The following is a 27,205-nucleotide window of genomic DNA, read 5'->3' as shown; positions in this document are numbered from 1 at the left end:
CCCAAGTCTCTGGCCAGAACTCCCCTGAAAAGTGCACACTGCAGATCCAGGTTGGGTGAAGCCAGCAGACTTTTCTGCAGGGCATGAGCTTGGCAAGAAGGGGCCCCTGGGAGTCAGGAGGCTGGGGTTAGTGGATCTCCCATTGAGGAACTGTGCTGGTGGTTGCAGAGGGGAAAAGGCCTCTGCTCTAGAGCCACACAGGTCAGTGTCTGAGTCTCCAACAAGAGCTCCTCCATAAAAAAAAGAGCACGAAGGTCCTGGCTGGGCACAAGCAGCAGACTTTTGCCAGGTCTGAGCTCAGCGAGGAGGGGTCACTGGGAGTTGTGAGCATGGGGCTAGTGGGTCTCCTGTGGGCAGCAGCCCTAGTGGCACATAGAGGGTGGAGAAATGGCGTTTGTTTCAGAGCCACACAATTCAATGACACCTCGAGTCTCCAATAATAACTGGGTTCACCTGAGTCTCCTTAATTGTTCCCTAAGGCAGACCACATTGTGCCCAAGCTGTAGCAGACTTTTCTGAGGGCTGAAATTCTTACTATCTTGTTAAGTTCTCACTGAGTTCATCATTCTTCCACTAAGTTTCTTGAGCATCCTTATAACCATTGTTTTGAAATCTACATCTGGTAACCTGCTTGCCTCCATTTTATTTAGTTTTTTTTTTTCTGGGGATATCTCTTGTTTTATTTGGGGCATCTTTCTTTGCATCCCCATTTTGTCTGCTTTTTTTGTATTTCTCTCTATGTATTAGGAAGATCTGCTATGTCTCCCAATGTTGGTACGGTGGTCTTACCAAGTAGGTGTCTTGTAGGGCTCAGTGTCACAATCTTCCTGATCAGCTAAGTTAGGTACTACATGGCTGTACCTGATGTGGGTTATGTGAGCTATCCTTTTGTAGCTGAGCCTTAATTGTTGTTGGCCCATTTGTGAGTGGGGTTAACCCTCAGGCTGACTGACTATGAGGATTGACCTCACCCATAATGTATGGACTGCTCCCACCAACGTAGTTGACCCCAGCAGGGTCTGAGGCCTGCCAGGATCTCCCTTTGGGTGTGTCACTCAAATGTGTAGTTAGGTAGTACTCTACTGTGGTCCTAAGCCCATCATTGGTTGCATTGGTTCAGGGACCTCTTGAGAGGGACTCTGGTACAGGTCAATGTCAAATGCTGACTGTAACCAGCCTTGGGATGCCTGTCTAGAGCTACCAAGTGATCACAGTTTGTGATTGCCTCCAGTGGGCCTAGGTATGTGGGGGAGGGACCAAGTTGGGTACCAAAGTCAGCTTCCACCAGCTCTGAGCCCAGGGGCAAGTTAGCAAAAGCTTAAGATCACTTACACCTGTAGGTTTCCCCATCACCCCCATGGCTTCCTTGAGAACCTTCCAAAGTCTATAGAATAAGTTTAGGCGGCCTCAGCCCACTGTCTCTTTTATAAGATGTTAGCTCAGAAGAGTGGGGCAACTGGGAGTTGGGCGGGCAGGGCTAGTGGATCTCTTATTTGGGAGGGGGGGGGACACTGGTCAGGCACTCATGTGGGGGGAGGGAAGTGGCCCCTGTTCCAAATACACATCACTCAGTATCTGTCCAAGTCTCTGGCCAGAACTCCCCTGAAGAGTGCACATTGCAGGTCCAGGTTGGGTGAAGCCAGCAGACTTTTCTGCAGGGCATGAGCTTGGCAAGGAGGGGCCACTGGGGGTCAGGAGGCTGGGGTTAGTGGATCTCCCATTGAGGAACTGTGCTGGTGGTGTGCAGAGGGGAAATAGCTTCTGGTTTGGAGTCACACAGGTCAGTGTCTGAATCTCCAACAAGAGCTCCTCCATAAAAAAATTAGCACAAAGTTCTTGGCTGGGCACAACCAGCAGACTTTTCTGCTGGGTATGAGCTCAGCAGGGCGGGGTCACCAGGATTTGTGAGGATGGGGCAAGTGGGTCTCCTGTGGGTGGCAGCCCTAGTGGCACATAGAGGGTGGAGAAATGGCATTTGTTTCAGAGCCACACAATTCAATGACACCCTGAGTCTCCAATAATAACTGGGTTCACCTGAGTCTCCTTAATTGTTCCCTAAGGCAGACCACACTGTGCCCAAGTTGTAGCAGACTTTTCTGAGGGCTGAGACCTTGACAAGGTGGGGCACAGGAAGTCAGGAGGACCAGGTTAGTGCACTCCCTTAGGATGGTGCTGTAAGGATAGGAGTGCTCCACCCAGGAAGATGGCATCTGTGGGCAGTACAGAATAAGGATTTAGAACAGGCACCTTGGGGGATGACCCTCCAGATCTCTCCTCAGGCCACGCAACCTAGTTCCCTCTGTATGAATCCATTTGTTTTGATTCCCCCCGCCCCCCAGACACACACAAAGCCCTGTGAGTGGCTGAGAACAAGATCCTGTGCACTGGCCCTTTCAGAGAGCACCTGAGTCTCTAGCTGACTCCAACCTTTTCCTGGTGGAAAGAATCCCCACTGATTTTCACAGCCGGCTCCTCTTTCTGGCTCCACTGCTCTGATCAGGAGATCCTGGTGTTGTAGTGTACCCCGCAAATCACAGAAAGAATGCCACAAGTCAAAAGTCAAATTAAGGAATCATTTATTCAAATGCTGGCGGCTATGAGGGGGCTTTACCTCTCCAAATCTCGTAGTCCGGAATGGCAGTAGCATTAGGCTTATAAAGGCAAAACTCGCAAAGGCAGTAATTACAACCCTAGGGTTGGAATGAGGAACTAGTTTTGCAAAAGCAGTTTGTTACAGAAGCTAAATAGAGCAAGTTAGTTATCTCTAAAGATTAATTACAGTTTTAGTTCTTGGAGCCACTGAGTCAACAGAAAACGTTCCCAGAGCTACCCTGTCAATGGTAAACATTCCCAAAGCAACTGAGTCAACAGAAAAGGGACTAAAGCAATTAGAGCAATTTTTGTGGTTGTGATTCTCAGGCACAGGAGAATAACCTTTGTAAAATCATAATGTGGGCTGGCAACATAATGGGGTGATTTATGTGAGTTTCCAGGTCTCAATCTGGAAACTGAGGTAACTGCCATATTGTTAAAGCAAGCAGGTGTGAACAGAAGTCAGGATAGTAGGGTTAAAATTCAAACAGTAGTTTTTATCCGAGATGAATGTTACCTTGCTTCATTGCTTCACTGGCATGGGGTTGGGTACCTTTGCTCCTCATAGGGGACCTTTGCAGCAAGATATCTTTCCAGATTCTCAACTGCCGCACCTGGGTATGGAACCAGCCCTTTGTGCATCTCTGCTTTTCTTACCAGTCTCCTTCTGTAAATCCTTGGTTATAAGACTTCTGTTCAGCTGGTCTTCAGTTGGGTATTCAGGTCGATTGATCCATATTCTAATCTAATAAAAGAGAAACATGCAAAATGACTGTATCTTTGCTACACCCCAAGCCACATCCACCAGCCAATCAGAGTGACTATATGCAAATTAACCCAACCAAGATGGCCGCTGGCAGCCAAGGAGCTGAAGCAAGCAGGAGGCTTGGTTGCCCCGGCGATCGAGGAAGCCAAGCTTCCCACCTGCCCTGGCCGGCTCTGGCCTCCCCTAAAGGCAACCAAGTTTCAATTATAGAATATAAATAAATCTCAGATACCTGTTTCCAGCCAGCCTCCACTGGGAGGTTGGGTGGCTGGGGGTCTTGGCCAGTCTGCAAACAGCCATCAGCCTCTCACCCAGGCTGGCCAGGCACCCCATGGGGGACCCCTACCCCGAAGGAGCTGTGGCCAGCCTGCAAACAGCCATCAGCCCCTCATCCAGGCTGGTCACACCCTCAAGGGGTGAGGGTCTCTACTGGGGGGCTTGACCAACCTGCAAACAGTCCTCAGCCCCTCACCCAGGCTGGCCAGGCACCCCAGAGGGACCCCCACCCTGATCTGGGACACCCTTAGGGCAAACCAGCCAGCCCCCACCCACGCACCAGGCATATATAAAAGGGTAATATGCAAATTGACTCTAACAGCAGAACAACTGGGAATGACTGGTCACTATGACACACACTGACAACCAGGGGGCAGACGCTCAATGCAGGAACTGCCCCCTGGTGGTCAGTGCTCTCCCACAGGGGGAGCTCTACTCAGCCATTAGCCAGGCTGGTGGCTGCCAGCACAGCAGTGATGGTGGGAGCCTCTCCCGCCTCCTCAGCAGCGCTAAGGATGCCCAACTGAAGCTTAGGCCTGGTCCTCACTGGCAAGTGGACATCCCCTGAGGGCTCCTGGGCTGCCAGAGGGATGTCTGACTGCCATCTTAGGCCCATTCCCCTGGAGAGTGGGCCTAAACCAGCAGGTGGACATCCCCCAAGGGTTCCCAGACTGCGAAAGGGCACAGGCCGGGCTGAGGGACTGCCCGCGCCAAGTGCACAAATTTTTGTGTACTGGGCCTCTAGTTTAGTTATAAATCTGGTTCAGTCCTGGGGGAGATGAGTGTAATAGCCACTACTCTGCAGCCCCTGGGATTCACTATACATTCTTTTTTTTCTTTTTTTTTTTTTTTTTAATGTACTCCATTGATTTCCTACAGAGAGGAAGGGACAGAGATAGAGAGCTAGAAACATTGATGAGAGAGAAACATCGATCAGCTGCCTCCTGCACATCTCCTACTGGGGATGTAGCCACAACCCAGGTACATGCCCTTGACCGGAATCGAACCCGGGACCCTTCAGTCTGGAGGCCGACTCTCTACCCACCAAGCCAAACCGGTTTGGGCTATACATTCTTAAGATCTAGTTAATTATCCCCATTACACGAAAACTTTAATAAATGTTTATGGATTTATTTCAAATTAAGGTAAAGAAAACAAGTAAGGAGCACAACATGAGTCTTACCAAAGTATTTTAAGGTATTAATTTTCATAAAATGATATTTTAAAAGTAGGATTTGGTTCATTTATTATCCCCATGCAATCTAGTTAGTTACTTTGTTTTCTATCTGCATTTCCTTCATCAGGAAACATGGAGTGAATGGTGCTGGGGGTTGTGTGACTACTGAGTTAGCTGGTCTGAAGACCTCTATATTGATGATTTTAGCCCACTAGGGGGCACTCTAGGCTTTTCATTAATGACTTATGGTCCCAGCAGGTTGAACAGTTAAGAGAAGAGGAAAATGAGCATATGAGCCAGTCAAATTATAGACAGCAAAGAGGATGAGTGGGGAGGAGGAAGAGACAGTGTTTGTGTGAAGTTCATCTTAGTTTTTCAGCTCTGCCACTTTATGTAAACATCAGAGAGCTGGAGTCCCTACTTTATAAATCCATTGTGATTCTCTGAGCAGAAATACAGGAATAAGAATGTTACTGGTCATTGTGAGCATGGAAGCTCAACAGTAAATATCTCTGTAACCTGTTTTCATTTTTTAATTGTTAGGAATAATGTCCCAAAACCCACTAACCTGGAGATGTATTGCATTATCAAATATACGACCTTTTTGTATATCTCCATGAAAGTAAGTGCAACAAGAATTAAGAGAAGAAGATAGAGAAAAAAATAAGGAACAAAAATAGCAGAAAAGGAAGAGGACAATATTTAATTTAATCAGAAAAGTGTGGTTGGAGCAGGGTCATCTATGTGGATCAACAGGGTGCTCAAGAGTTGGACAGGAGAAGGGGAGAGGTGGAAATTAAGTCAGAGTGGACCTCATAAAGATATCTAATTTATCACAAAGCCAATTGGACTTATTTTTATGTTGATGGTGACTATATGTTTTGTTTTCTAGAACTCTCCTTTATCAGAATTTTCATATAACTGAATTCTCTAATTCTTTGTCAAACTATGCAATTTGGAAACGAGGTAACTCTTCCTAGGACTCTTCAAGGTTATTTTTAACCTACTGAGAAATTGATTATATCAGAAACATCATACCCTCTTCCGCAAACACTAACCACAAACTTATCATACATAAGTGTTTTAAGGGAATAAAAAGTTTTATATCTTCATAAATTGTACATATTGCCTCTTAACCTCATGCACTATTTGTACACAGAATTTTGGAGAGATGACTGTGCCATCTCACTGGGCCAATGTGGGTGGAGTTTGCAGTTAAGATGAATGACAGAGCTGAGAGGTGATTGGTCCTCAGTGAGTCTGGTGAAACACACTGAGTACAGGAACTAAATTTGCCTTGGTCCAGAACCCTGCACCCTCCAGATCAGGTGCAAAGGCACCATAGCAAATTGGCAAGATGTCATGGAGAGACACCTGGGGGCTCTGCTGGGGCTTCTGTGGGCCCAGGTTTGCTGTGAGTTCGGGTGTCCCAGATGGGGAGCTGGGGAGTGTTCCACAGCTGACTGTGGGGGCTGAGGGAAGGAAGAGCTGACACAAAAGGTCCTAGACAGTCCTATTTGGGTGTTTCTTGGGATATTTTACAGATCTAGAAACTGCATCATTCATCCCAGTGGCATTATTTGTGTTTGTTTTTCTCTTTCCAAGCAGGGGTGAGAGGGATGAATGTGGAGCAGAGTCCTTCAGTCCTGAGCCTCCAGGAGGGAACCAGCTCTACTCTGAGGTGCAATTTTTCTAGTACTATGTATAAAGTGCAGTGGTTCCGACAGAATCCTGGGGGCGGCCTCATCATTCTATTTTACATGAGTTCAGGGACAAAGCACAATGGAAGATTAAGCTCCACAGTGGATTCTGTGAACCTGTACAGTACCCTGAGCATCACAGCCTCCCAACTGGAGGACTCAGCCACCTACCTCTGTGCAGCGGATGCACAGTGCTGCCAGGTGATCTTCAGCCTGTACCCAAACTGCAGCTGGGCCTGCAGCCCCACCCTGTCCCTGGGCAGGCATGTTGCCCCCACATTAGGCTTTGCACATCTTTGGGTTTTCAAATGTATGTTCCAAAACTTGTTTCTGTCCTAAAAATAATACTCTTCAGCTCTGTCATTCACCTTATTTTTTTTTTTTTGGCCTTATTTCTTCCCTGAAATCACTTTATAGGTAAAAAGCTCTAATATGGAACCACTAAAACAACTGATAAAGATATCAGTATCTAATGTCCTGTCAAAGTAGGTCCCCTTGCAAGCAGCACAGAAATGACATACAAATTAATCTGCTGGGAAAGGTTTTGAAAAATACATGGTGTTGAATAAGCAGAGAGATATGAGTCAGTTCTTCAGTTAATTGCAGGTGGTTCTACTTTTAAGGCAAAAGGAAGGAGCCCGTGTAATGGTTTTTAAAGTTTTTATTAGACTTATTCTCCCAGAAATACCAAATATAAGAAAAATAATTTTATTGAATGATGGTCACTCAATCTAGATTAGTATGTATATTATCTATTTCAGTACTGAATAACACTGTAAATAAGCACTCTCATTTCACACATGGGTAAAGTGAGGGTTCTAGTGGATAAGTGACTGGTTTGAACCCAAATTATTAATAAATTTTTGAATCTGGTACAACATGAGCGGTTATAATTTGTGCAACCTGTTATAGAACACTCTATTGCATCAATTATTTTGATCAATAAATTTGTACAGTGTGTTTATGTACATTACTAACAAAAGTATCCATATAGGTCATTTCTTTTAATGTTCATCTGAGGACATGTTTTTATCCTCAGAAAGAGAGGAAAGGAGAGAGAAACATCAATGTGAGAGAGAAACATAATCAGTTGCCTCCCATATGTGCCCTGACCTGGGATCGAACCTGCGTCCTTTTGGTGTATGGGATGACGCTCCAACCAATAGAGCCACCTGGCCAGTGTTTTTAATTATACTTATTAAGGTGACATTAGTTATTCACATTATATAAATTTCAGGTGTACAATTTTATAATATACTATTGTCCTGGTGCACAAAATTTGTGCAAGGGGGCAGGGGAAGTCCCGCAGCCCAGCCTGTACCCTCTCACAATTAGGGACCCCTCTGGTGATGTCCAACTACTGGTTTAGACCCAATCTCTGCAGTTGGACATTCCTCTTAAAATCCAAGACTGCTTGCCCCTAACCATTCACCTGCCTGGCCTGATTGCCCCTAACCACCTCTGCCTGCCTGCCTTCCTGCTTGCCCTCAACTGCTCTCCTGCCTGCCTGCTCACTCCTAAGTGCTCGCCTGCCTGCATGATCACTCCTAACTGATGGCCTGCCTGCCTGATCTCCCCTAACTGCAGGCCTGACTGTCTGATCATCTCTAACCACTCTGCATGTCTGCCTGATCAGCCCTAACTTCTTGCCTGCCTGCCTGATCATCCCTAACCACTCTGTCTGCCTGCCTGATTGCCCCTACCTGCCTCTGCCTCGCCCCTGCTACCACGGCTTCATCCGGAAGGTCATCCGGAAGGATGTCTGGAATGATGTCCGGCAGATCATTTGGCTGTCTGGTCTAATTAGCATATTACACTTTTATTATATATATATATATATTTTTTTTTTCAGCATATCAGCCATGGTGGTAGGGCACCTTTAATAAATATCTTCTTCCAGAAAGCCTAAGCAATAAAATTGGGGGAAAAAACTGCGTTCAAAAATGTTTCTGCCATTTTTTAGCAATTCAGGTTGTATTGCCTGCCTGTGTAAGACTCACTTTTAATCATGTTCACATCATTGGTCCCCCGTAGGTTTGTATCATCTGTATATTGCATTGTGTTATAAACTTCCAAAGCCTAATCTTCCTTCAACATCATATATTTGACTCCTTTACCCTCTTCATCCTCCCCACTCCCCATTTCCCTCTGGTAACTACCATACTGTTGTCTATTATATTGTGGTTTGCTTTATTTGTTGTTTTCTGTTTTGTGTCCCACATATGAATGAAGTCATATGGTTGTTGTCCATTTTCGTCTGACTCATCTCATTTAGAATGATACTCTCACCATCCATCTACCAAGTATGTTGTCCCATACGGCAGTATTTCATCATTTCTATGGGTCAAAAGCATTCCACTGTACATGATTACCACAAATTCTTTCTCCAATCACCCATCAAAGGAACTTAGGTTGTTTTCATGTCTTGGCTATTGTGAGCAATGCTGAAGTGAACATAGGGGTACATGCCTGTTTATGAAAAAATATTTTAAGAAATTTCAGGTAGTTACCCGGAAGAGGGATTGCTAAGTCTTATGTTAGCTCTGTTCTAAATACTTTGTGGAGTCTTCATAATGTTTTCTATAGAGGCTGCATCAATTTATCTTCCCAGCAGCAGTGTACAAGGGTTCCATTTAGGGCATTTCTAAGCAGCTCCTTGTATAGAAGATCTTATGGAAATTTTATGAAAATACATAACCCTTCTTGAATTTTGAATAAATTTTTACTCTTGATTTTGTAACAGCATTCACAGTTTGTGAAAGGGAGCAGAAAACTTCCAGGATTAACCTAAAATATCCCTTATCTGTTACAGTCAGTGATAAAGACTTCTGGCCACCAAACCTGAAGTTTAAGCTTGCATGTGGAATAATTCAATGCAAAATGAATTTCAAACTGTACCATCTGGCATAGATAGGAATGACTGGGACCCTGAATATTAACATGAAGATGTAAGGGCAGACTTCAGTGAAGCTGGAAGCTGTGACTTATGTGTTAGCAGAAAGAACCCAGCCCTTGGTTTAAGTCTCCTTGATCACTGTCTTGAAATTCTTAATTTTATTTTGTACTGGTGCTTTTATTGATTTTTTTTTTTTTTTTACAGAGAGGAAGAGAGAGGGATAGAGAGTTAGAAACATCGATGAGAGAGAAACATCGATCAGCTGCCTCCTGCACACCCCCTAACTGGGGATGTGCCCACAACCAAGGTACATGCCCTTTACCAGGATCAAACCTGGGACCCTTCAGTCCGCAGGCCGATGCTCTATCTACTGAGCCAAACTGGTTAGGGCTGTACAGGTGCTTTTAAAGTTCCATCGACTTATGGGATGGAACATGTGTGTGAGCAAAGGAGATACATGGGGCAGCAGGACACAAGTCACAGCAGGGAGTGTCTGAGCTAAGCAGTTGTCAGAGCCACCTGTTTGGCCTCTGCATGCTCTCACCATCCGGGGCTTTGACATGCAGCAAAGGGGAGCAGTAAACTTTGTTGGTCAATGACTACAAAATGAAAGTGTATACATGGAGGGAAGGTGGGGAGGGTGACTAGGAGGTAATCAATCAAAGACCTTGTATGTATTTATACGCATAAACCATGGACACAAACAATAAGGTGCTGAAGGCCTGGGGCAGGGGGCAGTGGCTGGATGGAGGAGGTCAATGGGGAAAAAAGAGGACATATGCAAAACTTTCAACAAAAAGAATTATTTTTGAAAAAGTGTATATAAGGACACTTCAATAAAGCATTTTGGAAGTTCCTTACAACACTGAGTACAGTCTTACCATATAACCCATTAATGGTGTTCCTGGGTTTTACCCAAAGGAGTTGAAAAGTTATGTCCACACAAAAACTTACCCATCAGTGTTTTTAGCCCTTTATTCTAAGTTGCCAAAACTTGACAGCCTCCAATATGTCCATCAATAGATGAATGGGTAAATGAATGGTGGTCCATCCAAAAGAAATGAACTATCAAGCCATGAAAAAACAGGGAAAAGTAAAATGTATATTACTGAATAAAGAAGCCAACCAGAAAAGGCCATGTCCTATATAATTTCAACCACATGACATTCTGGAAAAGTCAAAACTATGGTGACAGTAAAAAGACCAGTGGTTGCCAGGGGCTGAGGGAAGCTGGAGGGATGACTAGGCAGAGCACAGATAATATGCAGGTTGGTGAAATTAGTCTCTGTGATGCAATAATGATGGATACATGTAATTATACTCTAGAGGCCCAGTGCACGAAATGCGTGCACAGGTAGGGTCCCTAGTGGCTGCAGGCTGCTGGCCGGGGTCTACCTTCTCCTGGCTTGCCAGCAGGCCCGACCCCCTGCTTGAACTCCCCTTGAACTCCCTGTTGAGGGGATAATTTGCATATTAGGCTTTTATTATATAGGATTTGTGTAAATCCACAGAAGGTACAACACAAAGAGTAAACCCCATGATGGTACACTATGAACTTTGGTGATCATAATGCATCAATGTAGGCTTATCAATTGTTAGAAATGTACCACTCTTGTGGGGAATTTCATAATGGGGGATGCTATATGTATGTGGGGGGAGGAGGTACATTGGAAAAATCTGTACCTTTTTCTTAATTTTTCTCTGACCCTAATGACTGGGGGAAGAAAAAAAAGTCTCCACCCACTGTTGGAAGCTTCTGCCCCAGCTTGCAGTTGTCCTATAGCAGAAGCTGCATCATACCTTTATCTGTGGCCTTCCCTTAGGTCTTAAGGATCCTGACACTTTACTGTGGACATCGGACTTGGTGGAACCGCAATCATGATGGTGGGAAGAGCAGCAAGATGCTGTAGCACATCGACTACCGCATGCACTGCAACCTGCAGGACAGATGCATCTTCATCAGCACCTTTAAGGCCTTTGACAAGCACATGAACTTGATCCTCTGTAATTGTGATGAGTTCAGGAAGATCCAGCCAAAGAATGCGAAGCAGCGCAAGAGAGAAGAGAAGCGGGTTTTGGGTCTGGTGTTGCTGCGCGGGAGAACCTGACGTCCATGGCTGTGGAGGAATCTCCCCGCAAAGATAGTAGGATCGCTCCTGTACCCCTTGCAGGAGCTGCAGCAGGCCCTGGGGTTGGCAGGGGGGCTGACAGAGGAGTACCAGGTGGTGCTCCTATTCTGCAGGCTCCTGCGGGATTAGCAGGCCCTGTCCGCGGGTTTTGGGGAACCTCCCACAGGTAAGGGTTCCACAGGGACGAAGCCCAGTTGCAGCTTCCCTGTTGAGGCCACTGCCAGCATTGCTGGAGCCCCAACTCAGTAGCACCAGGTTGAGCAGCTCCCTCCTGCAGGCATTATGACTCCTCCACCTGCTATGAGACCACCCATGGGCCCACCAATTGGGCTTCTCCCAACTCAAGGGACACCGATAGGCATGCCTCCTCCATGAATGAGGCCCCCTCCTCTCTTTCCCCTCTTTGCCTCCTCCCCCCCATCAGAGGTCCATCTCCCCCAGGAATGCATCCACCAAGACCCTAGGATACTGTTGTCCTTAGCCTCTCTTTTCCTGCAATGCATCTCCTGAAACTGTGTAGAGTGTTTGTGAGCTTCTGTCCTCTCTTTGCTGCATTAATATTCGCTAATAAATGAATAGAGCAACAACAAACACCCCAAAACACATTAAACTCATACTTACATGAAACTGATTTGCATGAAGAGTTAAAGCATTTCAGAAAACTGGACCCACTAAAAACATTACCTAATGGCACCTTTTCCATTCTTTATTTTATTTTTAATTGAATTTATTGGGGTTACATTGGTCAAAAAAAGTATATAGGTTTTAAGTGTACAGTTCTACAATGCATCATCTGCACATTGCATTATGACTTATCATCCAAAGCCTAGTCTCCTTCCATCACCGTTTATCTCCCCATTTACTGTATTCCACCTGCTCCCAACCCTCATCCCTCTGGTAATTACTGTACTGTTGTCTGTGTCCTGAGATTTTTTTTTTCTTAATCCTTTCACCTGTTTCATCCAGTCCTCCTCCCCTCTGATAGCTGTCTGTCTGTTTTCTGTATCTATGAGTCTGCTTCTATTTTGTTTGTTTATTTTGTTCACTAGATTCCACATATAAGTGAAATCATATGGTATTTGTCTTTCTTTGACTATCTTATTTCACTTAGCATAATACTCTCTAGGTCCATCTAGACTGTTGCAATGGTAAGATTTCCTTCTTTATGGCTGAGTAATATATATATATATATACCACAGCTTTTGTATCCACTCATTTACTGATGGGCACTTAGGCTACTTCCAAATATTAGCTATTGTAAATAACACTGTAATGAACATAGGGTGCATATATTCTTTCAAGTCAGTGTTTTGGGTTTCTTTAGTTATATTCCAAGAAGTGGAATCACTGGGTCATAATGTAGTCACATTTTTAAATTTTTGAGGAAGCTCCATACTGTTTTCCAAAGTGGCTGCACCAATCTGCATTCCCAGAAACAGTGCATGATGGTTCCCTTTTCTCTACATCATTGCCAACACTTGTCAGCTGTAGGTTTATTGATGATAGCCATTTTGACAGATGTGAGACCATAAAAATTCTAGAAGAAAACACAAGCAGTAAAATCACAGACATTTCTTGCAGCCATATTTTCTAACTGATATAGTTCCTTGGGCAAGGGAAACAAAAGAAAAATAAATAAAGGAGACTACATCAAGCTAAAAAGTTTTTCCACAGCAAAGAAAACCATCAGCAAAATGAAAAGACAACACATTTAATGAGAGAACATGTTCACCATGATACATATGATAAGGCCTGGCTGGGAATTTTGAACAGACAAATTAACTTTGCAAAGAAAAATGGCAGATGGCATAATGCAATTGGGTTGTTTTAGAAAGTGTTTATTGCTTTGCATATTAATAAGCTCATTCTCCTCCTCTAGGTTGTCCTAGTTGTGGATGTTTAAAAAAAATTTTTTTCCCTACAGGTTCTATGTGATATGTTATAGATATACACAGAAGAAATAAGTTTCCAGAAGAACATCCTGTTTACCCCTGATTAGCCATGAAACCACATTTTTCTCACTGTGTGTGAAGATTTTTACACTTGGTGTTAAAGTCCCATCTTACTATGGACATCTAGATCCATCACTGATCTTATAGGAGAAATGAAAACACAAATAGAAACTTACCCTGAGGATCTTGTCTGTCACTGAACAGGCCCCAGTGTTGGTTAGGGGAAACCCCAGACTCACTCGGTTAAATGTGAATGTGAAAATCGTCTTAGGGTTCCATGATGCAGTACAATTTCTCAACACTCACACACCCTCTGCATTACATGCAACCAGTCTTCAATAAATATTTCTCTGTTAAATAGCATGAAAGGAATCTCAGAGTTTTAAGAGCCCTTAAATATCTGCTAGTCCAACCTGATTTTATAACAAAAACTAAATCTAAGATGCCAATAGAAAACAATTAGATATTACATGAACTGGGAATAGAAGGAAATTGGACTTTCTCATTTTCTCTTCAGCAATATTTTCCTTGCTTCCTTCTTAAAGTATTATATTTCTGAGCAAAAAGGAACTGTCTAATGTAAGCCCAGCTACTGCTGTCTGGTTCTGGAAAGGCCATGATCAATCATTTGGCCATTGGAATAGAGAATTCCAATTATTGTAAACTAGTAACCCGGTGCATGAAATTCGTGCACATTAAAAGGGAATTAATTAACAAAAATATTTTAATATTGTTATTTGCCCTTTCTCTATAATAGAAGTGTGAGAGATGAAAGGAAATTAGTAAAATATATATGAAAATAATATATAAATTTATTAATAAATAAACAGTAACAACAGGATATAACAACAGAGGCATGATATAAAAACAACAAAAACATGATATGAAAACAACAAAAACATGATATAAAAACAACAGTGATGCAAACAATGACTGATAAAGTGATTAAACTTATTCTAATATCTCCCTGTATACCACATTAAGAGTGAAAACACTTTCAGAGTGCTTGACTAATTTCCCTTGTGATGAAGTATTTAGAACTTTAACTTTAATGTCACATGATCTTCAAACTTGAGAGAAAGCAACATATAACTGACCACGTGCAAAAACGGGTTCAGGTAGGAATATGCCTACACTGTCTAGAGTTTGTTCTTGTGATGTATTAATAGTCATCGCAAATGCTGGCATCACGGGAAACTGTCATTGAATCAATTTAAATGGAAGGCCAGTGTTACATGGGGACAAATTAATTCTTGAAATCAGAACAACCTCACCCTCTGCAGATCCGGTTAATACTGCAGCTTCAATAATGTTAGGTCGTAATCTTTTGATAATAAATCTGGTACCATTACAAAGACCCCATTTACTATTAAGATTTCTCAATAGCATGATGATTGCACCCACTTTCAATTTTAATTTATGATATGGCATTCCAGAAGGAGTAATCCTATTAAGAAATTCGATGGGAAAATTTTCCTTTTCAGTATCATCTGTTGAATCAATGAAATCACCACTCAAATATGTGTGAAAATCTCCATCAAGTATATCCAAAATTTCTTCATTTAATTTTTGAACCTGCTCATTTTTTTGGACAAAGAATTGCACGTTTAGATATATTTTTAATATTATCTATAGATTAGTATTTCACAGGTAGCTTCAATAATAGATCCATTACAAATAATTTCATAGGGGATTTCAATAATATCCATTCCTAAATAAAAACTGCTATCAAGTTTGCTGTCTCTAAGTTTTACTAACCATTCACTATAAGCAGAATCTTCTGATCTCATATTTTTTGTAAGAGACAACTTTCTGAAACATCCCCAAACATTGCAGTACTTTAAACTCGTTTGTACTATGGCCGATCACATAGCATGTGGTATAATACTGAGACATTGTCGAAAATCCCCTCTAAGAAGGAGAACTTTCCCAACAAATACAACATTCAAATTCCTGATTTCTCTTAGTAATCTGTCTATGGCATTTATAGCATGACTGGATGCCATGGTGCATTCATCAATAATGAGAAGTTGGGACTTTTTAATAGTTTTAGCAACTTCACTGTTTATATTGAGTCTAGAAATTGAAGTTTCATTTAATGGATTCAGTAATTTATATTGGAAATGAAAGGTGCTTCCACCAAGAAATAAATTTGCAGCAATTCCTGTAGACGCTGTGAGTAAAAGAGTACCACCATGACTTCTAATATAATGTATTAAAACTTTATACAGATATGCAGGTGAATAGGATTCCTAGCTGGCAGGCCCCTGACAGCAAGCTGGCCACCTTTCGATTCTGTGAGGAATGGGGCTTCCTCCTCCCTCCCATCAGGGTCCAGGGTGCAGGTGAATGGTGTTCCTGGCTGGCAGGCCACTAACAGCAAGCTGTCCAACAGTGGATTCTGTGAGGAATGGGGCTCCTTCCTTTCTACTATCAAGGTCTGGTTTGAAGGCCGGCCACGCCCCCTGTTGGGCCAGACCCAGAGTTCTACCAGGCGGTGGCCTCCTCCTCAGCAACCCAGCACTGACTGCTGCTGGGCTCTCCTGGCGCTCTGGAGGTGGGTTCTTCCCTCAGACCTCACGGGAAACAGCTCGGGGAGGGTGCAGTCCTTGGCAAAGCGACCCAAGACTCAGTGGGTCCATACTCTGAGGGCCAGTTCCTGCTTCAAACCTCACCCTTATTGGAAATAGCTCCAGAAAAAAGCTCGGGGAGGGCACAGCCATTGCCAAGACAACCCTGAAGGACTGACTTCCTTCTGGTTGGTCGAGCCTTGGTCGTGATGTTACACCCAGGGTTTTTATATAAATAGATAGATGTTTGACACGTTGGTCAGGAAAGGAGACTAAAGTTGAGCCACTGTTTTACTGTATCAGTAACCAGACCATTACTCACTGGCTTCTGTAAGAGGAAGCCAAAGGTGATGGTGCCATCCTCAACACACACAGATGTATTTCTAAGAACTTTCCTGGAAGTAGTTAATATATTTGTTATCCCAAGTGAACATTCTTTGAAGACAGAATATGAGTATAATGAACATAACTCACATATTGTCAACAAAAATGATAATTGGAATTTGAAAATTCAGGTAGGCGGCAGTTCATGAAGGTGCCAGGTAAAGGTTTTTCAGGCCAACATTTTGGTGATGGGTAAAACAGTATTCTATGGATTAACCATGGAGCTGATAATTTTGTCCCAGGCCTCAGATATATCTGTGCTACAATTCACACATGAAACACTTGTTTTCATATGAATGGTCATATTTACACCATCACCATCAGATCTGTATGCCATAACTATGAAAAGGACAAATATTGACTTTACGTCTCCAAAAAGAAGGAAATGTGCCCAGAGAAAGATTTGAGAAATTTTATCTTATGGAGAATAAAAGACCCTCAAAATCCAGAAGTGTTACATACTTAAAAACACACATTTTACAGATACATTTATATTTATATATTCAGTTGATTTTTTTTTTTTTACCATAGCTGTCTTTAAATCTTTAAGGGTCTGAGAGGTGGAAGAGAGATCAGATTTATTCTTTGTAATCTCAGAAGAACAGTGAGTTCAAATAATCAGAAAGGAGCTCCCACTTCTGGATGTGAGGTAGTCTTGGTTTCTCAGGGACCATTTAGGGTCAGTTCCTGTTTGTACTGTTTCCTTACCAGACACGGGCAATCAAGAAGTAAAAGTGGGTAAGAAAGGGTTTTTGGCAGAGAAAGATAATTCTGGAAACTCACAGGACTGAAGGACTTTATCAACGTCTTAGGGAAAGAACAGTGTAGTGGAGTTTGTGAGAAAAATGAGAGAGTGTGGAATCTGAGACAGCGATGGCCAGAGAGGCAGGATCCATGCCAGGAGAACTGGATTATACTTTAGATAAAATTCTACTAAGGATATGAGTTAGTAATTGTATTTTAGGACAGGTTATCCATCTTGATAAGAAAATTAAATCATGCCAAGAATAAACTTACATGTAGTTTTATTTTCTCAGAAGCTGTACTTTATTTTTTTAATACTTTGAGGAATATAAGACACACAGCATTAAAATAGATTTCTTATAAAATTTATTTATTGATTTGAGAGAGAGAGAGAAACATTGATTTGTTGTCCCACTTACTTATGCATTCATTGGTTGGTTTTTGCATGTGACCTGCCCAGGGATCAGACTCACAATGTTGGTTACTGAGTTAAAGCTCTAACCAACTGAGCTACTCAGCCAGGGCCTCGAATAGGTTTCCTAATGTGTGTCAGATTTCTCACTGCAATTCAACCCAACCTGTGGGTCAAATTGTTTCCTATGGTTGAAATATTAATAACGCATGGAAGATATCCCCTGCTCCCTTATCAAGGAGACTCAATCCTTTACTTTTAATCACAATCGTCTTAATTGAGGAAAGATTCCTATATTCACTTTGGTACTATCAGTTCTCTGGGAATAGCAAGGTTACAGGCAAAATCAGCTTAGAGGAGCAGGCTTTGAGATAGAAGGTACTTGAAATACCAATGATCTTCTCCCTCAAACTCTAATCTTTTCCTTACATGTTCCTTTTAGAAAGAGCTTTTCTTCATAGAAGACAAATGAGGCTGGAAGGTTTAGCTAAAAAGGAAGGGATTTTAAATTTAAAAATTTTTTTCAATTTCAGATTGTATTCAATATTATTTTGTATTAGATTCAGAAGTATAGCAAAGGGCTTAGGAAATTATATACTTTATAGAGTGTTCTTCATGCTGCTTCAAGGGCCCACCTGGTCCCACGCATAGTTATCACGATATTATTGACTATCACGAAACTCTTGCACGGGGGCGTCTCCTCAGCCCAGCCTGCACCCTTTCCAATCCGGGACCCCTCAGGGGATGTTCGACTGCCAGTTTAATAAACCGGCAGTGGAACATTCCTCTCACAATCCTGGACCGCTGGCTTCTAATCGCTCATCTGCCTGCCTGCCTGGTTGCCCCTTACTGCCCCCCGTTGCCAGCCTGATTGCCCCTCACTGCCTGTGCCTGCGAGGCTGATCACCCCTAACTGCTCCCACCCTGCCAGCCAGGTCGCCCCCAACTGCCCCCTCCCTGCTAGCCTGGTCGCTCCTAACTGCCCCCCTCCACCAGTCTGGTCACCCCTTATTGACTCCCCTGCCAGCCTGGTTGCCTCCAACTGCCTCACCAGCCTGGTGACCCCTAACTTCCCCCTCCTTGCCGGCCTGGTTACCCCATGTAGCCTGCTTGTTCAGTCGTTTGGTTGTCCCTCATTACCCCCCTGCCGGCATGGTAGTACGCAGCCATCTTGTGAGGGCTTGAGGGTTTAATTTGCATATTACCTCTTTATTATGTAGGACTCCCTATGTTGTAATTTACATCTTTGTGACTAATCTGTAAATACTATTTTGTACTGCTTAAGCCCTTCAACTTTTTCACCTAGCCTACAACTGTCTGTCTGTTGTCTAAATCTATGGGTCTGTTTCTATTTTGTTTGTTTCTTTTGTTCATTAGATTCTACATGCAAGTGGAATCATATACTATTTGTCTTTCTCTGTCTGATTTATTTCACTTAGCATTATATACTCTAGGTCCATCCATAGTGTTATAAAAGTAAGATTTAATTCATTTTTACGGCTGAGTTGTATTCCATTGTGTTTATGTATGACAGCTTGAAGAGGAAGATTTTATATATATTTTTTTGCTTAAGAGAGTTAACCATTGCTTTTTCCAAATTTCAAACATGTAAACCCAGGCCATTGTAGAATAAATACCAACAGCATCTGACTCTTTCCAAAATATTAACCATGACTCAGTAGTGTGCAGAGTTACAAACCTTGATCTCTATATTCTTCTGTATTCTCTGATTTGACTTAATTTATTTGACCAATTGCTGTTTTTTTTTTAAATATATTTTATTGATTTTTTACAGAGAGGAAGGGAGAGGGATAGAGAGTTAGAAACATCGATGAGAGAGAAACATCGATCAGCTGCCTCCTGCACATCTCCTACTGGGGATGAGCCCGCAACCCAGGTACATGCCCTTGACCGGAATCGAACCTGGGACCTTTCAGTCCGCAGGCCGATGCTCTATCCACTGAGCCAAACCGGTTTCAGCTCCAACTCCTGTTTTGAGTCCCTCAGAGGCAGAGGGTAAGAGAATATTTAACAGCAAGCTCAGTAGTTGTGAATGTAACCACAAGATGGCAGTGCACCTGTGCTGATGCAGAACATGTGGATAGTGCATTTTAGTGGATTCTGAATGAACAGGCTTTGGCAGAAGCAGTCTTTTTCTTATTGGCTGGGTAGAATGTGAGAAACCCCTATGATGGTCAGAGGAAAGGAGGGGTAATTTGATAACAGCAGTAGCTCCCCTGGCTGTGATTGCAGGTCCACAATTGCTCCTGAGTAGGAAGAATGATGAAGACGTCCATTGGAGCTTTGTTCATGTTCTTGTGGCTGCAGCTGGACCGTGAGTTGAGAGCTTATGGGAAACAATGTATTAGTGGATATTCTTTAGAAGCAACACTGGCTTTATTCAGGGTTCCTTCGTTACTGTAGAAAAAGAAAATGATAAAGTTTAATGATCTGGTCACTGTTCTCCTTTCTCTGACTCTTTCTTTCTGCATAGGGGTCAGCCATGGAGCGAAAGTGGATCAGCATCCTTCTACCCTGAATGTCCAGGAGGGAAACACCGCTGTTATCAACTGTTCTTATTCTGACAGTGGCTCTGACTACTTTCCTTGGTATAAACAAGAACCTGGAAAAGGTCCCCAGTTCATTATAGACATTCGTTCATATAAGGACAAAAACCAAGCTGAAAGACTCACTGTTTCCTTGAATAAGGCGGCCAAACATCTCTCCCTGCACATCGCAGCCACCCAACCTGGAGACTCAGCCGTCTACTTCTGTGCAGCGAGTACACATTGCTTCCCAGGCACCTGCATCCTGTACACAAACCTGCGAGGGGGCAGCCCCCTCTGTCTGGGACAGACCTGCAAGCACAGCATTTGTCTTATTGCTTATTTGCAAGTGGAAAATAGTGTGTTGGTATAAAAACACTTAATAAGAGGTCAGTTTCAAGATGACCCAGAAAGAGTTATAACATATGGTTGGGTGTTTGTTGCTTAATGGATTCTTGAAGTGAGTTAGTAATGTTTAATTTTGAAACTTAGGCTTTAAAGATGACTGTATATTTGCTATTCAAAATCCTGTCCTATAAGATACCCCTTAGCATCAATATCACAATCTTTATTATGATTGGGTTTTTAATTATTGTGTTTTGAAAACAGCCATATTACTTTTTCTGATTATAAATTATTACATGCCCAATATAGAAAATATGTATAATAAAATGTGAACTTGATAATTATGTAAGCAGATAATATTGCTAACCGTTAAATTATATTTCCATCAATTTTTATTGTAATTAGAATCATGATTTTTTTTATTGAATTGTATATCTTGAATTGAGCATTTTCATTTCATTGAGACTTCTCTTGCAACACCTGCTATTTAATAGTTCTGTGAGAAATTTTAGTAAATTACAGATTTATATTAATTTTCTTCTACATTTGTGGCAAAATGGGAGTTTTTTTCAATGTGTTCTGACCACTTTATTATTAAAAATATGTGACATGTTTGTTTTTAGAGCCCGGTGATGGTATGTACTATTTGTGGGTTTGAGGAAATCAGGATAGGACATGATTTAAGAAAGTGAGCTTCTGTTTAAACACACAAAGCAATTCTCTTTTCCCAAATTCTGTACATATTTGTTCACATTTATGTTATTCTCATAGAATTTAAAAGATTGAGTTGTATATTATTCACTGCTATAGCTTCAGTACTCAGCACTAACTTTCCCACATAGTTGATAATCAGTAGATGTTTGTTAAAGATTGGTGAGTTCTGGTATTTACTCATATTTTTAATTTAAGCTTTGTGATAGAATTAAATTTATATGTTGATTTGTGAGGATCAGAACTCCTAATGTGTGTATTTGATTATTTCATTATGTAAGATCATATAGTTTCTTTCTATTTATACATGTCTTCCTCAATAAAACTGTGTTATTTTAAGACAATTAAATCTACTCCAAGACTTGTTATTTTTTGCTCCCATTATGATTCAAATCTTTCTTTTTGGGGTATAGAGGAAAATTTTTATAAGTATTTATTAGCTACCTAACTATTATTAGTGGGGTGCACAAAGGCATTAGATGAATAGATAATTTACAGATAGCTTGTGACAAATATCCTTGCCTCATCTTCATGTTTTGACTGAATAAACTTTACTAACCACAACCTTTTTCATTTTTTAAAAAAAGTCAATTCTTTTAATGTTATGGATAAATAAATGGAATGAAAAATGTTGCATGAATCATTAATTTCCCAATTATCCCACCTGTGGTCCTTTGTAGGTTATTTTCAAGATCTCTTATATTCTCTGTAGCGAATTGGTGACTGGTATGGTGAGATAATTGCTCTTGGGAGAGTTACGGTTGTCCTTAATTAATTGTTTTTTTCTTATAAGGAAATGCATCACATTAAACCAGATGCATAACATGTGAACACGAAAGGCCAGTATTGTAGCCCAACCCTCAATGACTTCCATTATTTCCTCACTATAACCACGAGCTCCAGTCCAGTAAAAGCAAGGTGCCTGTTGATTGGTCCATTTCCTGGAAGACAGGGAGAGGGATGCATGATGCATGGCTTTTGTTTTATGGGTTTATTCTTCCTAAACCAAATTAGAAGTGAGGGAGAGAGGGCACAATTACTATGGACCTAACTGTTTTTATCACATATACATGGGAACTGTTTTATGAAAGAAGAAATCCTCTGGTCAGAGATGCAAAGTCAGTACATACTGAGGCTCATTCAGACTTTAAACCTTCACTGCAGCATCGGTTTCCTCCCTTTGCTGGACAATTCACTGTAAACATGATGGCCTTTTTCCATCCTGCAAAACCAGACTGTGTGCTGACAGCTTCCCTATTGCTTGCTTTCCCCCGGGTGGTGCTGACTGCTCAGATGGTGTGGCTTCACCCAGTCCCGCACACTGGGACTCTTTCTGAGCCCACAAACTAGCCATCTGCAGAGGCTGACTCTTGTTGCCTTCTTGTGTGCACTGGTAGCCGGCCACCAAGTGGAACGGTGTTTGGGTGAGGCACTGAGCATTGGGGGTGCTCATGGACCAGTTGTGGGAATCTGCAGGCAAGGTGTCCCCAGCATCTCGTGTGCAGGGTCCTGATGTTCTCTGTCTGTGCTGCAGTTAATGGGATCTGTGTCCCTTTAATGCCCACTGAGAGCCCTGGATGCTGTTCCAGGTGCTTCCCACTTCCCAGCTGGGCAGCTCACCTCAGTATATGGATGGGGCAAGAATGAGGCGAGTCTCTTTGGCAGCTTCCCCTAAAGTTGGGAGAGCAGGGCTCACTCACATAATCTCACTTTCCCCTGTGGGAAAAATCAAATGCCCAGAAGATTTCTATTGGCACTGCACCATGCTACACAGGGGAAGGCGTGACCAGCGAAAAATGAAATCGTTCCTCCTACCCTTTAATATGCTACCAATCTCAGATATTTTTGTTCTCAGAATGTACTTCTCACACAGTATAACTTCTGTGCTAGATTCCTGAACTTCTGACAGGCACTCTTCTTAGTGTATAATTGTGAAAATTGGTTTTTTTGGGGGGTGGGGGGGTGGGGTTAGGGGAGGGGGTAAGGAGATGGTAGAAAATACCCATTTAACTATTTTGATCTCAATATTTAAAACAAAATTTAAATCCTCTCCCCAGGATATGTTTTTATTGATTTGAGAGAGAGGGAGAGATAGATAAATTGATAGATAGATAGATGATAGATAGATAGATAGATAGATAGATAGATAGATAGATAGATAGATAGAAACATAGATGTAAGAGAGAGACACCAACCAGTTGCCTTCGTAGGGACCCCAACTTGGATCAAACCTGCAACCTAGGAATGAGCCAGAGAGGAGGGTGGTTACAGACCCAGGTGAAAAAAAAAGAAAAGGTATTAAGAAGTACAAATTGATAGTTATAAAATAGTCATTAGGATGTAAAGTAAAGCATAAAGAATATAGTAAAAAATATTGTAATAACTATGTATGGTATCAGGTTGGTACTGAAAATATCAGAGAGAACACTTTGTAAAGTATATGATTGTCTAACCATTATACTGTACACCTGAACTAAAAATAATATTGGACATAAAGGGTAATTGAAAAATAAAATTAAAAAAGAGTTGGTTAATGCAAAAGGAAGTGTGGGTTGGGTGAGGCTCTCAGCCAGTACATAGAAAGTTTGACGTGACCCACAGCAACGTCTGCACCAGAAACCCTGTTTCCTGTTCTGGGGCAGCAGCAGCACCCAGCTCAGAATTTCTTCTCTCCGTCTGTCAGTCACCTCACATTGCAGAGCCTAACACTGAAGAAGAAAAAGAAGATATCTTCCACCAAGTGGGAGAAAACTTGAACATGTTGGTGTCCGGTCTTCTGAGGGTGGTCATAACTTCCATGTGGCTAGGTAAGGATGCCCCAGTGGGAATGGGTCTTCTCTGTGACATAACAAATGGGGAGGGGCAGGCAGTCTTTTATGAGTACCCTGAGAAGGAAAGCTGGCTGGGAGTAAAAAAAAAAATCTTTCTGTGTGGTACATCTACACAACAGAAGACTACTCCACTATCAAAAAGAGGGTATTTTTACCATTTGCAACAGCATGGATGGAACTGGAGAGCATTATGCTAAGCGAAATAAGTCAATCAGAGAAAGATAAATACCACATGATCTCACTCATATGTGGGATATAATGATCAACATAATTTGATGATCAAAAATAGATCCTGAGACAAATGGCAGGGGAGGTGTGTGTGTGTGTGGGGGGGGGACAGTTAGAGAGCAACCAAAGGACTTGTATGCATGCATATTAGCATAACCAATGGACACAGACACTGGGGCGGTGGGGGCTTGCCAGGGATGGGAATGGCTGGGGGGGGGGGGGTGAGTGTTAATTGGTGAAAAAGGAGACATATATATATATATAAATATATATTTTTTTCTGTCTCACACCACTTATCCCATAACCTTCTGTTTGCATTTTTTCTCTCTCAGGATCCAGTGTTGCCCAGAAGGTAACTCAAGGCCAACAAGCAATACTGGTGAAGGAGAAGGAGGCTGTGAGCCTGGATTGCACATATGACACCAGTGTTACAAGTTATAGTCTATTCTGGTACAAGCAGCCCAGCAGTGGGGCGATGATTTTCCTCATTCGTCAGGACTCTTACAACCAGCAAAATGCCACAGGAGGCCGCTACTCACTGAATTTTCAGAAAGCAAAGAGTTCTGCCAACCTTGTCATCTCAGCTTCACAGCTGGAGGACTCAGCAGTGTATTTCTGTGCCCTGAGTGAGCCCACAGTGAGAGGCGTGTTAGAAGGAGGTGTACCAAAACCCAGGGCTCTGCTTCATGCATCCACCTGCTGTAGGGACCAAGGCGGGGAATTGTAATCACAGACAGGAAGCGACAAGGGCTGTGGCAGCACAGGTGTAGGTAGGGTTAGAGGGAAAACACTCTATGAAAATACCTCTCTAGGTTCATGGAACATGTGTAGAGTTATCATTCATCAAAAACATCCATATCTTTGAAAATTTGGGTTTAAATTGTTTATTGGATATAAAGAAGAGCCGCAATAAATAACTTACCTTTGGTGACAGATTGAGCTAGAAGAATTGACTAAGGAATTTCAGAAATATCTGACTCAAATCCAGTAAAACTATGTAAAATTGTCAGATTTTCCCTATCAGTTTGTTCAATAAATATTTATTGAGTATATTTTATTTTAAAGGCATTGTTTTTAATAACTAAGGCTATGAAATTTTTCTGTTTTTCTCTTTTTTACATTATGGTCTTTTATATTGTTTACTGAGTTAGTTTAAGTTATATTTGTTAGCTGAGGTAAGGTACCCTCATTTACTTTCTAAGGTGCCTACTATGTGACAAACTTTGTGTTCTTCCATCTTATTAATACTCTAGCATGGAAGAGCTCATTTCAGATTTACCTGTCTTCCAGCGGTCTTACTCATAAAATGATCAATAGTTAGTGGCTCTAGGGAAACCTTGTGAAGAAGCAGACTGTGAATTATTTTTTTCTACTCTTGTCCTTAACTTTATCACCATTCTAAAAGCTTTTTGCCATCATGTTGCACAGTTGCACACTTCCTTGCCCTCTTTCTTTGTTTTATCAGTGCTCCACAATCCAAAATCCTCATTCTCTAATAATTCCTCCTATTATGTCTAATCCCATTGTCTTAGTGCCTTATAGTTTGAATGGTAATGGGTTTTTCATAAGTGACCTTGCATTGTACTCACTTTTATATTTACACTAGAGGCCCGGTGCATGAATTAATGCACATGTGGATTCTGGCCGGCCTGCCTTGATCAAAGTGATCAGGTGGGCTAGCTGGGGGGAGGGGCTGAGGACAGTTGGCAGCCTGGCCCTGTTCCTGATTGCAATGTGGAGGCTGCCAGGGGGTGGGACTGGCTGGGTAGAGGGACTGTGGGTGGTTTGCTGGCCGGCCTTGCCCCTGGTTGAACTCCAGGTCAAGGGGACAATTTTCATATTAGCCTTTTATTATATAGGATTTGGAAAGCAGATGTGCACAGTAGAAATCAGAAAAGGAGTGTCTTTAAAATATTGAAGTTATTAACATTTTGCCATTTTAATGTAAATTTTTACCATTTTAGGTGTACAATTGAGTGATATCAAGTATGCTTACATTGTTGATCAAGAAGCACCACTGTCTTATCTCTAGAACTCTATTCATCTTGAAAAACTGAAAATTTCTACTCCTTAAACAGTAAAACTTGATTCCCCCTATCCTTTCAGCCTCTGGCAACTACCCCTTGATTTCTCATTCTATGAATTTCACTATTTCAGATGCCTCATAAAAGTGGACTAGTGCACTATTGGTCATATTGTAACCTATTGCATCTAGTGTTATATATTAGTATAATGTTCACCCATGTTGCAGCATGTGTCAGAATTTCTTTCCTTTTTAAGCCTAATATTCCAATGTATGTATTTGTCACATTTTGTTTATCCATTCATCTGTTGATGGGCATTTGTGTTACTTCCAACTTTTGTTGGAAAATTGTATATACATATATCAACACTTAGGGTATAAATTTTTTTTTTGTGCTGGTTCTGACATTATATCTTAGAAGGTGGAGAAGAATTTATGTATCTGGGCCTGAATTTCTTTTTAAAAATTGATTTATTGATTAATGATTGATGAGATAGAGAGAGAGAGAGAGAGAGAGAGAGAGAGAGAGAGAGATCAATTTGATTTTCCACTAATTTATGCATTCATTGGTTAATCCTTGTATGTGCCCTAACAGGGACGGGATCTGCAACCTTAGTTCATCAGGAGGGAGCTCTAACCAAATGATTACCAGGCAGGGTTGGGCCTGAATTGCTTAAGTCCACATCTGGGAGACTAGTCACATGTTCACTCAGACGACTCATGAAGTCCCTTGATCTGAATCTGTGTGGAGAGAATTCCAGGAAACAGCTTGAACTAAGCTTCCATCTACATGTCTACAGATAAAAGTTTGCAGGGCCTTGCAGAAAGATGTGGTTTGCTCTAGAACTTTATCCTAGTAGCCCTCAGAGGATTTTTGTTTTGTTTTCTAAAATGAATGGTCATAAATAGAGAACTAAAACAGT

General features: G+C 41.9%; 1 pseudogene and 3 gene segments (V, D, J or C); all 4 read left to right on the top strand.

The window, feature by feature from the left end:
* LOC118679455 overlaps positions 1-27,205 on the top strand; it is a 39,569-nt gene that overhangs the window by 8,598 nt on the left and 3,766 nt on the right.
* LOC118679470 lies at positions 11,300-12,000 on the top strand (annotated as a pseudogene).
* On the top strand, positions 19,805-20,783 carry LOC118679440. The segment is given in 2 exon segments: positions 19,805-19,933; positions 20,093-20,783. Coding segments are annotated over 2 exon segments (480 nt in total).
* On the top strand, positions 23,857-25,207 carry LOC118679444. The segment is given in 2 exon segments: positions 23,857-24,007; positions 24,592-25,207. Coding segments are annotated over 2 exon segments (444 nt in total).

The sequence above is a fragment of the Myotis myotis genome, unplaced genomic scaffold (genome assembly GCF_014108235.1).
Source record: "Myotis myotis isolate mMyoMyo1 unplaced genomic scaffold, mMyoMyo1.p scaffold_m19_p_1, whole genome shotgun sequence".
Taxonomy (NCBI): Eukaryota; Metazoa; Chordata; class Mammalia; order Chiroptera; family Vespertilionidae; genus Myotis; species Myotis myotis.
This window is presented reverse-complemented; position numbering and strand designations above follow the sequence as displayed.